General features: G+C 39.5%; 1 protein-coding gene across 2 annotated transcripts in view; it reads left to right on the top strand.

Annotated features, from left to right (window-relative positions):
* vgll4b (vestigial-like family member 4b) overlaps positions 1–14,087 on the top strand; it is a 51,943-nt gene that overhangs the window by 23,033 nt on the left and 14,823 nt on the right. For both annotated transcript variants that reach the window (XM_042506372.1, XM_042506363.1), the window contains one exon: positions 9,175–9,412. In XM_042506372.1, coding sequence (XP_042362306.1) covers positions 9,175–9,412 — 238 coding nt within the window. The remainder of the gene's footprint in view (positions 1–9,174; positions 9,413–14,087) is intronic.

The raw sequence follows: 14,087 nt of genomic DNA, 5'->3' as shown, positions 1-14,087 counted from the left end.
ATGAGGATGTGGCTAATGATTGAGATCAAAGGCTGACTAACAGACAGTAAGTTGTGTGTGAATTTCTCCTCCTATGGCTGACTCAACTCTATATTATTAACTGCTCAGTTATGCAGCTTCCTATTATTCATCTTCTTGCATTCTTTGCAAGAGGATGAATAATTGCAACTTTGGGATATTTGTGGTTAAATGTCTGCCTCCAGTTGAATCAGACTGTGACAAAGTCTAAAGGATTGACACAGTGTTGTTTAGTGATTTGACCCAGTGTGTGTCCGATAAGGGCTGTTTATCCTCTCTTATCTTTGCTCCTGTCTTCTCTGTGTGGTCTTTACATTTCTAGCACAAGCAGAGTAGGATTTCAGGTTATGTCATGAATGCATAAAGCAGGCCACCGTAGATTGTTTAGCTAAGTTGCAGTGAGGATATATATATATACTTATTTCTCGGTCTATTTATTAAGATACAAAAAAAGTCACAATAAAATGGCTTCTTCAGACTGAAGTCAATATTTAGTGTGACCTCCCTTTACACGTAGCACCTCTTGAACTGTCTAGGGCAGACTACTTTGAAGTTTTCTTAAATATTCCTCAGGTGTACCAGAGGATTGGCATTGTAAATCTCATATTTTTCTGTCCAAGAGAAAGGGAGGTCACACTAATAATTTAATCTGTTGCCTGTTAAAGTTGCTTTGTTTTTTTAACATTTGCATCTTTTAATGATGTGCACATATTCCCTGCATTTTCTGGTTGTATTTTAGTAAAGTGACTACTGAGAAATATATATCATTGTCATTATAACCTTGCTAAAATAACATAGTTTAAGTTGGCCTGAGAATTTGGTAGAGTACTTTATATTTACAAAATGACTGACTTTGAAGTAGTTTAACTTTGCTCTGCAAGTTAGTACTCTCATGTCAGACGTAATATCATCCAGCCTTTCTTGGGGCTAAATACAAGCTCCGTTCTCCGTCCCTCTGCTCCTGATTCATGTTGCAACATACTGAACAGGGCTGGATTATTTTTTTTTATCCACCTGGTGGATCCCAAAATCTACCAGCCACTTAATAGTTTACCGTTTGGGGTTTTTTGGCTGGTGAGTGAGACAAATCTTGCAGCCACTTGCATATGTTGTTGCTAATGTCCAACCCTGATGCAGAATTGACTCAGGCATTCAAAAGGGAAAAAAAGCCTACTTTTTTTGATGCAAACTGCAACTGATATCTTTTTAAGCAAGAACTTATTGCACAGAAATCATAAGGAAAAATGTTAGAATTGACTGATAGGATTGTTGGTTAAAGTAGTGACAGATGATCTCCATCCAAGGTTGATAAAAATTAAAAAAGAAAAACATTTTCCTGACAAATTGTTCAGCCTGTTTCCTTTTTATCTCTTTTCCCCCTCTCTGCTGTGCATTAGCCTACTTTTCTCATACTGCTGCTGCGCCACAGTTAGCAGCTCCTTTCTACATGTCACATATAATGAACTTTTAATAGCGCTCCTACTAAGACTTTGCAACCGAAAACCATTTTCAGATTTGCAAGGAGGGTCAGAGAGGTGTTAAGGCAGGTGGCCAAGTACAATTTCACAGGAGCAGGTAGCGAGAACAAGTTTTTCTTTAAGTGTTTGAGCATGTGATTATGGTTTCTGTCAACAGAGTATTACTTTTTTAATGTTTCTAATGCTTTGTGGGGGAAAGGGGGAGTGTTATGTTGCTGTAATTTCTGTTTGACAAATCATTTTGCCCCAAGTTCTTTCTTTAGGCATGTAACTTTTCAAGTTTTGCCCATTAGTTGGAGCACACATGCCATTTTTGTGAAGTTTCAGTGACAGTAAAGCTCAGTTTTTAGTGCAGTGATAGTGCAGCAAGTAAGACTGCCTCTGGCGTGGGATTGAAGCCAATCAGAAAGGTTCACTGTGTCACTGCAAAGCTTCATCATGCTCAGGTTTCATCGTGTCTATCTCAGTGAAGTAAATTACAGGAGTGAAGAAGGGAGGGAACTACTTTTAGTGCTATTCCTATACCCTTATATCCTCTGGGTGTCTCTTGTACATAATGGCTTTAGACACAATGCTTTATGTCTATCTCTGGAAGCACATCTCTGCAAGATTAGCCCATCCATTGGTTTTTCTGGTTTTGTGTGTGCCCTGTTTTTAGCTGACTGAGCTAAAATGTGACTCCATCATGTGCCTCGCGATAAGAAAACAAAGATAAAAGTAGAGGGAAAAGAGCCAGCCAGTAAAAAGAGTGAAAGAAAAGCCCTTCGTGTTCAAACATGTTGAGCTAAGAACGGGGTTGGAGGAGCTTTGTGATATTGTGGGTGTGCTGACTTGTTATTGTATGCTTGAGCAGTTGTACTCAAATACATACCCAGACAAATGCACATATACATGCTCACACACATTGGTTTATTGTCCCAAGAGCTTCAGATCTATTCTGAAGCTTTCATGCTTTTATCGTCATTAGCGTTTATTAGCAAGTGCAGATGTGACACATGACTAGTTATTCCTTGAGTAAGTGTTAGATGTGTTAATATTATATGTGGCATAGTTGAAACTTTCACTGTCTTGACTCCCCAAGTGTTCTTTGTTTTAATGATTTGTTTCAGGTTTAGGTCTATTTGTGGAAGGATGTGAAGTGACATACAGTACGTATTTTGTCAATGCCATAATAAGCAAGAAACAAGATAAATGGAACAAATTCGTTGATTTCTATTTTCTTTAGGGGCAGATTGACTGATAGAGTTTAGTGATAAGTGCATTATCTTCGCTAGGTTGCCTCTTGACTTTTCTCCTGCATTAATGCAAAATGAAATGGTGAAAAGAACCAGTTAGCAGGCATGTCCAAAGTCCAGCCTGGGAGCCAATTGTGGCCCTTGAACCAATTTTAAAAGAGCCTCAACTTTACATTCAAAATGGACTATATATGGTCCCACCATAGTTTGGAGATGTGTTTTCATCATGGTTCCCATGGGTATTTGAAAGTCTTAAAAGTCCTATAATTCATTAATCTAAAAATAAGGCCTTATTTGGAATTAAAACGTTTAAAGTTTGTTTTAAAAGTCTTAAAAATGCAAAGAAGGCATGTCGAATATTTTTTTTTTTAGTGTAAAATTACAAATTTACTTCATGCTTCCCACATCAATGTCACCACAAAACCATGTTTTTTGATACAGTAAATATTTGGGCAAAATTCTCCCCAACCCCAAGTAATACATGTCCGTTAATGTTTTTGTTTTTCTTTAATTTATTTTTGTAAAATCTGTCTTCAATTTATTTTCAAGTGGCATTAAAAAGTCTTAAACTCTTAAATCCTCCTTTAAGCTGTAGGAATCCCCTGGTTTTCATAAACAGATGTTAACAAACAAACACAATGGTTATCTGCCAGCAGACATTTCCTGCTAGATAGCAGACATGACCACAGCAAAGAGGCATAAAGTCGACAGTGAGGACCGCGACTCTCAGGAGCGATGGAAAGTTGAATACTTTTCACTGAACAATGAAGCAATTGTGTTTGTCAAATCTGTATGGGATTTTTTTTTTAAATAACCCATTTGATGCAAAAAGCAGGTGGCCCCCAGGTATTTTTCACATTATCTTATCTGGACCCCATTAAAAAAAGTTTGGACGCCCCTGTGCCGTTATAAAAAAGTAAGTTTGATAGTAATTGCTTGTCTGTTAATGGGGTTCTGGTCACAACAATTCTGGCATTAATTTGGTAAATATAAAGGAAAAGTGCCTTTAATCCACTCTTTTTTATCTGTTTGGCCCCTATTACCTTCTCTTTCTGTATCCCGTATGTTGCAGTCTTTAGTGGATGGATGGAATAGCTTTGCATATTGAAAATTGGTTGTAAATGTGAAGTAGTTCTGGGAAACGAATAATGAAATCAAATACTGTCGTTGGCCTTGAGGTACTGGTAGTCAGCGCCTATCATACCAGGTAGCAGGTCAGGAAAGAAGGACAGGAGTCAAACCATGTAGTCACCCAGTATATCCTACAGAGTATCATGTAGTTGCATTGTTGTCACAGTAACTCGTGAAGAAAGTCCATTGATTTGCTTATCTACAATGCCACTAAATGTGCAGCATTATAACCCTTTGAAACCCGGATTAGTATCAGTTTTCTTGAGCTGTATTCAGATGTCTCTAACAAGCTTTATGACCCTCTGAAAACTGAGCAAATTAGTTTGGTTTCTTTTGAAAACAAAGCAGTGACCAACTTGGGTAGAAATGCCCCACAAATAACAAAAAAGTCACCTAAAAATTTGTTAAAATTTGTTTTAAAAAAAGAGGGGAGGATCATTAGAAAACAGTCCAAAAAAGGTAAAAAAAAAAATGTCCAGAAAATTATCTTTGTAATTATAATAATTTTATGCTTAAAATAATGGTACAGAAAAAAGTATAATAAAATAAATACATAGAGATTTCTAGTGTAGTTTGCGCCTATTTTCAGGCAATTTTCTTGCAACTTTTTTTGAAGGTTTTGATTCTTCTTGGGCCATGTCTTTCTAGTCGGTTATTGCCTTCCCCCTATGTTTTTGAAAGAAACCAAAACAATCTGGTTAGGTTTCAAAGGGTTAAACAATTGCTCCAATCTCTTGCAATTCCCTGCCCGTTAATTCCTCTCATTTTTCAAATAATTTTATTACCCAACCACAGTAAACTGTGCTGCTGATTACATTTTTGGAAATTATATGATAATGTTTTTATCCAGTTGTGTGATTGATTTGTCCCCAGAGTCTTCATCACTCTGCTCTCCTCTGTCTTTGCTGTTTAATTCATCTCTCTCTCCAGCTCTCCCTTTCTCTCTCTGTAAAGCTGCTATCAGTTGTAGGCCTGGCAGGGATGGGTGCAGGGGAATGCTGACTGTCCCTTTTTGCAGCTGAGCTGTAGAAAATAAACAAGGTTGAAAACCTCCTCAAAGCCATGTACTGTACTTTTGTCGAATTGTCTTTGTCCGTCTGTCTCTCGCTCCCTTCCTCTCTATGTCAGAGATCAAACCAATCTAACATCCGGTTAAAAAGTTCAGCTCACATAGGCAAGAACTTTTGTTGAGGAGTTTTCTCGTATGTCCTTTTAAGTATTTAAAGCCTAAAACCTCTGTGGATTTAAACAATAAAGGCAACCCAGTGGGCCAAGTTCAGGTTACTGAGGAACCCAGCCAAAAATAATCACTTTGCTGCTTTGCAGAGATAGAAGAGGACATGCTCAAACTCATCCTTTTTTTAAGTATCTGAAGGGGAGGGGGGAGAAAGGGAGAGGGAAATGAAGAGATAGAGAGGTTCACCTCTGTTTGTAATCCAATCCCATCCTGATTTCAAGCTGTTTGAAGTTCTGTCAAGAGAAATAGGCTTTGATCATGTGGACCTAATGAACTGAGAGAGCAGAGAGGGGAAAGGACAGAGTCGAGTTTTATTTCTGTGCTGCAGCCGTCATTCCACTGATTATCTGGTTGTTTAACCCTTTGAAACCTGGACCGACATCACTTTTCTTGTCCCGATGCCTTTCACATGTATTTAAAATTTTGAACCTGAGTACATTGGTTTGATTTCTTTCGAAGCATGGGTTGGCAAGAAATGTCCTGCAAATTGCAAGACATAAGTAGAATTAGAATTTAAAAGAAAAAATAAGTGAGGAAAAAGTGACAAGAAACCTCCTATCAACTAATTTCCTTTGTTTGTTTTACCTTCCTTTCTCTTTTCTTTTCATGCTAATTTTTGTGTAATTTACTAATTTTTTACTAAATTTTGCTAATTTTTTGGTAATTTCTCCTCAAGTTGTTCATTGCTTTCTTCCCATACTTTTGAAAGACATCAAGCCAATTTGTTCAGGTTTCAAAGGGTTAAGAAACATTTCAATGCAAAGCGTCATTCCCACTGCAAAAAAAACCTGGCTAATACCCGCTTACATCAGGCTTTTAAATGCAATGGGAATGCATACGATCGACATTCACACTCTGGTCAAATGACTGCAGTAGACATGCGTTACACTATAAACAAAACAACACACACGCACACACTCCAGCTGACAGAAAGGCCGACTCGCTCTCCAGAGGTGAGTTCAGTGGCATTGGGAATATAGCCAATCACTCATATTTAGCAGGTTTAACCATGTTTAAAAAAACCCTGCATGCACCTGCTAATAACAATGGGAACAAGGTACAACATTGCTATGCTCTCTCTATATTTACTGAATGTACTGTGATCCTACCTATTTCTGTTTTTGTTTTTGTTTTGCTTTTTTTGCTGCTGTGCAAATATTTGATTACACTTTGACTGCTTCAGAAACACCAATACACACATTTTACTGTGAAGTCTGTTGAGAGATGCCTTATACAGTTTAGTTTTTGGAGTAAATTACTTAAATTAAAACATAATTTCTTTAAATCCCTGTGAACAAGAAACTGAACATTAAACCCATAAGAATTGTAGGAGTTATTGCAGGATTGTTTTAGATAATTGAACCTAACTGGTAAGTCGTGCATTGATAGCTGTCAACAGTGCCCGTCTCTGAACGGTCATATGTTTTACTTGTTAGCAAGGGAAACCCTCACATATTCACCCCTTGTTGAGCACTTCACTCCTGAACCTCTGACAAGCTATTATGTGTCCTGGATCCTGATTGGACAGTGTGGTGTCACAGTCTCCTTCTTTTTTTGCCATCCCTCTGTCCTGCCAAAAACAATGATGTCACCCTTGTTGCCATGGTACACAGTGGGGTGAGCAGGAACATGCCAGAGTGAGAGAGAGAGAAGTAGGAGGAGCTGCTGTGTTGTTTGGGAGGCCATGCTAAAACTAAACATACATGCAGGAACAGTGGAGGAATAGAGCACGCATTTTATTACAGTACAAAGCCTTTTCAGTGTGTGTTTGTTTGTGTGTGTTTTCAGATCGGTTTGAACTGGTCTTCACCATGATTATATGGCCTCATGCATCCAGAAGTCACTCCTCAAAAAGAACAATGTTCACTGTAGTTTACAGGAAACTTACTGCAGTGATTAAAACAGCTCCGATAACATTTGCAGTGAACAAACGGTGCAGTATTATGCTGAAAATTGTATTTAAAGTGCAAATTGCATCCACATTATTGATTTTTTTTTTGAGTGTGTGTGTGTGTGTGTAAAATCTTATTTCTGTCGTAATATTTAAAAATCAAAACTGTTTATTTATAGATACCCAGAATCAGTACAATTTCTTTATAAATGAGCAATTTCCTGCAGGCTGATTACTACTTCGTGCCCTTGGTTTACCTATGACTTCCTGTTTTGGTCGTAAATCTTGTAATTTGTAAACTGAGCAGAATAACATTCAAACTGGGGATGTCAACGGTCAGCCTCTAATCGATTGCTGCTCATTCGGCGATTACTTCCTAGTGAAAGATCAGTGTGATAGCAATAGTGTTGACTTGCTGGCTAACTAGCTAAGCTGGCTACACAAAATGATTCTCAAGCTAAGCACTGCAAATTGGCCAAGTGTCACAAGCTCTTCCTGGCTGTAGTAGATTAAGTCCAACTTTGCAAAACACAAAGTACGTTCCAGAAGAACTCAGCCGACAGCTTGAGCCAACACCACTGTTAACACCATCAGGACTGATGGTGGCGTTGCTGCAGAAACATTGTGGACACTCTCTGCACTGGTCTCCACTCAGGTTGCCCCATTGATTAAGTGGCTTAATTTTAAGCGGCAAACACCTTTAGCATTGTTAACTTTGTTATCAGTGTTGGCTGTGGTGCTAACACAGTTAACAATGCTAGGGGATTTGCAACTTAAAAGCTGCTTACTCACTGAGGTAAACAGGAGAACACCAGAGGGTGGCCGCAGTGTTTTGGCATTACCAGCAGTTATTGCTGAGTGCAGCGCCATTGGCTTCTGCCCTGCCGAGCGCAGTGCACAGCAGCTAGTTTTACCAGTAAAGACTGCAAAATGAGCAATGGGTAATACGGCAAGCTGCCTGTCTGTCAGCAAAGCCAACAGAAAATACAAGGCAAGACATTTACATCTCTTAAAATTTCACCACCTTAACATGGATAATGCTTCAAAAAGCTTGCTTCTTAAGCTTCTTAAAAAGGAAACAGTTAGTTACTGGTTAATGATGTCTGGCTATCAAAAAAGCAAAGTTAACCACAACTGACATCCTTAATTCAGACATTTAAAACAATACTGTTTAATGATTCAGCCCATGATGTTAAATAGCTCTCCATGACCTTTATCAGCACTGAGTTTAACATTTTTTGCAATAATAATTGTTTGAATTGAAACAAGACTAAACAATTGGTATTAAATTGCGAGGGATAGTGTTAGTAACTAAATGTTTTTTGTTAGAGTATAGAAGTAGTTATGGAGAAAGCTGCACGTAGGATGGGAGTTTTAGTCTGAGCTTTGTGTTTTGTTTGGGAAAGTCAGACAGATACATGAGGCCGAAGCAGTGGAAAGTCCCCGTGCTGAGACAGAGCCAGTGGTAGTTTTCCTGATTCTCTTACTCCCACTCACTGACGCCTCTGTAGGCCTCCTGTAAGAGGACAAGACTGGCGATTCGCAGAGAGAGAGTCAGACTCGCATAGAGAAATAGTTCACACCACACACGCACACAAACATACGCAGAACCCATCCACAACTATTTCTTCCAAAACATTCCTGACCAGATACTCTTCTGCCTGAGCCAGAAGTTTGTACCTCACTCAGCAAACTGTATAAGTCAACAAAATCTAAAGTTTGAGCTGGAACATGACATGTATAGTAACACTGTTGTGAAGTAGTTTTTATGGTCACCTTGTTTTAAGTGGCAATAAAACAGTTGTACTTGCAAATACCATCATTTTGACTAAGTACCATAATTCACATCCCTGCTCTAACACCCTGCTTGAATTGTAGTTGACAGAAATGGCACAAGTGTCAGATTATTCTGACAGTCAGTTTGAAATTAGAAGAAGTATAATCAACTGTTGTTCTGCAAACTTTAGGGATATTGAAATTGTATAAAAACACATTTTTATTGCACTGGTCCTATACATTAAATTTGGTATTGTTTCATCTTCTTTTTCTCTTTCAGAGTTTGTGTGTAGGCGGAGTTTATCTGATCTCCCCCTCAAATTGAGGTTTATATTATCAATCCTCTCAAAATAGAGGTTCAACATCACTAAGAACTCTTTTTGTCTCTTTATCTCCTTTCCTCCTCAGGTGAAGCAGCTTTGAGGGGTGACCCCAGACTCCAGTCCCTGTCTCTGTCCTCATCCTCTTCCTCCTCATCCTCCTCTTCGTCGTCGTCCTCCTCATCTTCCTCCTCCATCTCCAACCACCGGACAGGTCCTCCTCCCATCAGCCCCACCAAGAGGAAGCTGAGTGGGGACCAGGGGGACAGTGACATGGATGACAACGAGCATGTGGCAAAGATGAGCCGACTGTTTGCTACACAGCTGTGAGTACACACACTGAGAAGTTAACAGGCACTTAGACACTTTCTAATGAAATGTGTAAAGAAGACCTTGAAATTGTATCCCTCTCTGGATGCTCATTTCCTGAGGTGCTCGTGAAAATATGGATCAGAAGTTTTCTATCACTTCACCTTTCTCTTTTCTGTGTGTCTCTCATACACACTTCACATTCATACAAAACTCACTGTTTTTCAAGGAAGTCCTTTTTCTATTCGTGTATGCCAGTGTTTCTGTTGGCCACGTGTTTGCGGGCTCCTTGCTTGCAGAAGCTGTACACAGGCGGTCTTTCTCAGAAGTCCCAGTATGGACTCCAGGGTGCTACGCCAGGTTTAGCTGGCTCCACAGTGTTCTCCTTATAGCCGCAGATCTCTGGAAGCTTGGAAACAGGGACTGCACAACAGAAAGATTACTCACATCTCCAGCGTTCCCACATTCCCACTTCCAGAGATTGCAGAGATTCTGCAGTGCTGATTGGTGTTAAAGGAGTACTGGGGCCAGGGGCAATGGAGTCAGAGTGCCCCCCCCCCTCTCTCGTTCTCGGTTTGACTGAGTCAGTCATGGGACTCCAGCCATTGCTATTTATTGCAGAGGCAGTCAAGGAGGTGTTAGGTAGAGCTGTGCAGTTCTGCATGCGTGCTAATTCTTCAATATGTTCTGTTGCTGAAAATACAAGTAATATTATCAATTAATAACGACAGCTGTTGTTTTTCTGTCACTTGTTTCATCGCTGTTATGTTTGTCAGTCAACATGGCTGTGAGGTGACACAATGGAACATAGTACATGATATGCTGGGTATACTGGAAGCCCTGGGATTAAGAGTAGAGCACAGTTACTGGCAGTGTATTTATGTGGTTAAGCATGTGCAAACACACACATGCATGTGTGAATGCACATGCAGTATTGTCATTTGTGCACACTTGCACAAACACTTGCTGCACATTAAGCGAAGAGCTGAATTAAAGTCACTGTTGAAGGAACACTCAACAAATTCTTTAGAGTGTCAAACACTTACCACATTTAGACTTTTAATGTGGCTCGGGAAGGGTTGCAGCTGCAGTCAGCTTGTATTCATAGCAATTACAATGAATTGCAAAAGACAGAGACACAGCAAATGTTTAGGATCACTCCTGCTGTATAATTCACCTCACTACAAAAATTATCTCTATGTTCAGCATGTTCCCAACACTTGATAACATTGCATACAGATGATAAATAAATGTGCAGTAAATCTGAGAGATTCCTGTTATTTAAGAGTTTTTACCTGGTGAGTGTCTATGACAAAATTTGTATACATTCACTTCCCTGTGTGATGCGGGGGGAGGTGGGGGGTATTTTGATGCAGCTTCTGTTACAGGCAGGAAATCTACAGCTTTTGAATCAAGAGTTCTAGTTGCACGGGGGGAAGGGTCTTTGTTCCTTCATCTTGTGACCGTCTGGGCTCACATAACAAAGGATTAGCTTGTGTGTCTTGACATTTGTGCAGAGTCATCTTGTTATGGTTCTGTCAGTGGTGGGAGAATTAACATTATACTCTTTAACCAGGCGGTAAATCCATCTTCCCACTTGGTGTTTTATTCTGTTGTCTCAGTTGTTTTTCCACTCACTGCAAGATAGTTTTACTCATGCACTCTGTGGTTAACATCTGCATACATTGATAAGCAAATGCTCCTACTTGTGAGTCACGAGTTGGAATTTATTTTGTAAGTCGGTCTGAAAAAGTACAATAGGACTTATTGTCATATCAGCTTTCAGTTCGTGTCGCAACTCTTTGCCACAGCTTTTAAATGCAACCATTTTGTGGCGTTATAATTAGGTTCTGTGAGAGTAAACCTGATCTAAAAAAGTCTGATGTTTAAGACTTTTCAGACTGCTTATTGTACCATGATTATTTCCTAGAAGTAGCCTGTGATAAGCCATAATCCCTTTATTTAATCTTCATTTTAATTATGACCTTGAAGTGTTTCGACTCTAGGTGCTCTAGGTTAATCTCTACCCAAGAAAAGTCAATTGCTGGTTGACTTGCAGCAACTTGAAGTTAAATCCACAGTTTTCTCCAAATCCTCATCAAGATATAATTTTTTTAAAGAACCCATTTGCCTCGGGGCCATCCTAAATGTATTTTATATTTTTAGTCATTTAATTTGAGGTTTTCTCTGAGGCCATTCTTTCCCTGGTGAAGGTAACTGCTAAGTGACTTGTTGAAACCTGCAGTCAGAGTCAACCTCCGAAAAGTTTCCCTCCTCGTTTGAACTGCTATGCCCATCCAAAGAACAGTGATTACGCTAAAGTGGAGAATGATGGGTTGTTGTTGCAGGAAAAGTCAAGCTAAAAATAGCGAGTAAAAACAGCCTCTATAGAAAACATTGTAGGGTACTTTACCGTCAACTCGTCTTTATTTAACATCCCTGAGCTTTCTGCTTCGTTTAACTCATCTGTCAGTTGTAGGAACAGTGATTAGGTTTAATTTGAAAATGATGGACTTGATTCTTGGGAAAAAGCAAGACAGAAAACCAGAAAATGAACCCCTGCAACCCCTCATTGCACACACACAGACATGTACAAGCACACACACTCAGTTCAAATGTCCAGAGATGGTTATCTGACACCATTCTAGCTGTTGGATTTTGCTGGCTACATCTGTCTGTGTCACTTGTTTTTTTGTCTGCACTGATTGCTCTGCTCAATGTTGACTGTTCTGCGTGTTTAGGAGCTTTTGTGCTCATTCTGCCCCGTTTTTGAAAAAAAAAAGCTTTCTCTCTATTTTGCTTGAATGGTGGGTTTTCTTTGTGCTGACTATATCAGTAGCCCAATAATATGGGTTTTTGTCAAGTTGCTTGTAGTTTTGTCTGTATGTTAAATCATATTTTAGGGGAATGTACACACAGACACATGACACCTGACACCTTAGACTTGAGGCGGGGCTATAGGAGGCACAGGCCAGGGTTAGAGACAGAAACTCAACTCAACTCAAAATTAGATACATTTCACGATACTGGGTTCACAATACGATTTTGTTACGATTTTTCTTAAATACAAAATGAGATTACAGAAAAAATATGACAGAAACATTTTCTATTAATAATTTCAAACAGAAATTATACAAAATAATGCATCTCTCTTCTATATCAAATTAAAGAATCCCTTTTTATTTCTGAGGTAGGATATAAATGCAAAACACAAACTATGCAATGAATGCATCTCTGGACATTCACAATTTCCCCTGCTGTTTTAAAAAAAAAAACCCTTTCACGTGGGACAGAGGTGGCTGGTGTGGAAAGGTATGCTTTTGCTACAGAGGAAAGCAGAGGGTAAGCTCTTGTACTCATTTGGGCAAGCAGGCTTGCAAATGCGCTTGTCGTTGTATTTTGGCCATGTAATTATCATCAAGCAGTAACGTGCGTAGGCGGGGCTGACTGGAGCTCCTCTCTATGATGCCGGCTCACATGTTGCATTATGTTAGGTGGTTACTTGTGTAGTTCAACACCCTCTTGCAATATTTGCAGACTGTTTTTGTCTTTTGTTATCTTCTGGCCTTTATTAATTTCTGACTTAAGGAAGCTCAAATGCCACCACACTTCCAATTTGAAACTGGAGGATGCATCTTCTATTTCAATATCGCCTGTTGTGGAGCCTGCGCTTTGTCTTACTTACGTTGGCAAGCTGTCTCTAGTCTCGGACATGACGTAGAATGTTGAACACGTAAGAGTATTGCAGTTCATTTTTCATCTCACCGATTTGAATCTCACATATTTATCAATTTTTTAACTGCCTCGCGAAGCATTATGTCCCTAGTAGTTACAGGCATGTTTTATTAGTGGATTTTGCTGATATCATCAGCCTGTGTATTTAAGAATGTGGCTGTGAGTGGATTTTCTCATCTGTCTATGTCTTTAATAGTGAAGTCACTACTGCAATACAGTCAAGTTTATAGCACGGTAACTTCGACATGTAACAGTCTGATTAAAAACACTGGCTGTCCAAGTGGCGGTCTGATATGCGGTTGTGGCCTGCATGTGTCTGTGCAGGTATGCGTGCACATGTGTCATCATGTGTACCGTCCATACATGCATGTGTGCTTGCCCATCTGTGATCATCTTTGTGTGTGTGTGTGTGTGTGTGTGTGGTGAGAGGACTCCTTGTCAGGCAGCAGGGGCTACTTTCTCATTTTCTCTGAGGAGTAGGAGGAGTCTTGAACAAAGAAGCCTTATCCTGTCCACTGGAGCCTGCGGGCTGGAAGCTTGCTGCTGCCTGCTCGCCCGCCTGCCACTCTGCAGTTGTAGACCCGCCAGTATAAAAGTCCTCTCGCTCAGCTGTTTCATTCCTCCTCAAGAATAAAAGGCAGTTACAGAGAAAGGTTTTGTTTAGGCTTTTAACTGTAGAATATGGTTGCAGGAAAAGTGCATTTGCAGTACCCTGGTTACATGTGACTCGCTGGGTACTCGGTTTGTTGATTTCCTTAGACAAATATGAAAAAAATAATGTCTTTTATTGTAACCACATCGTTTGCTTTGTCAATATTGTTACTTGTTTTTTTCAGTAAATTTCCATTAATGCATAATTAAGTCAGATTTTGATGAACCTAACAAGCTGGTGTTATCTAAGACTTTGCGCAAACAATGTCTGGTAGTCATTGCTCAGAGCCAGGTCATGCTTTTTAT

The sequence above is a fragment of the Plectropomus leopardus genome, chromosome 2 (assembly GCF_008729295.1).
Source record: "Plectropomus leopardus isolate mb chromosome 2, YSFRI_Pleo_2.0, whole genome shotgun sequence".
NCBI classification, from domain to species: Eukaryota; Metazoa; Chordata; class Actinopteri; order Perciformes; family Serranidae; genus Plectropomus; species Plectropomus leopardus.
Note: the sequence above shows the minus strand (reverse complement) of the source record. Positions and strands in the feature narration are given on the sequence as shown.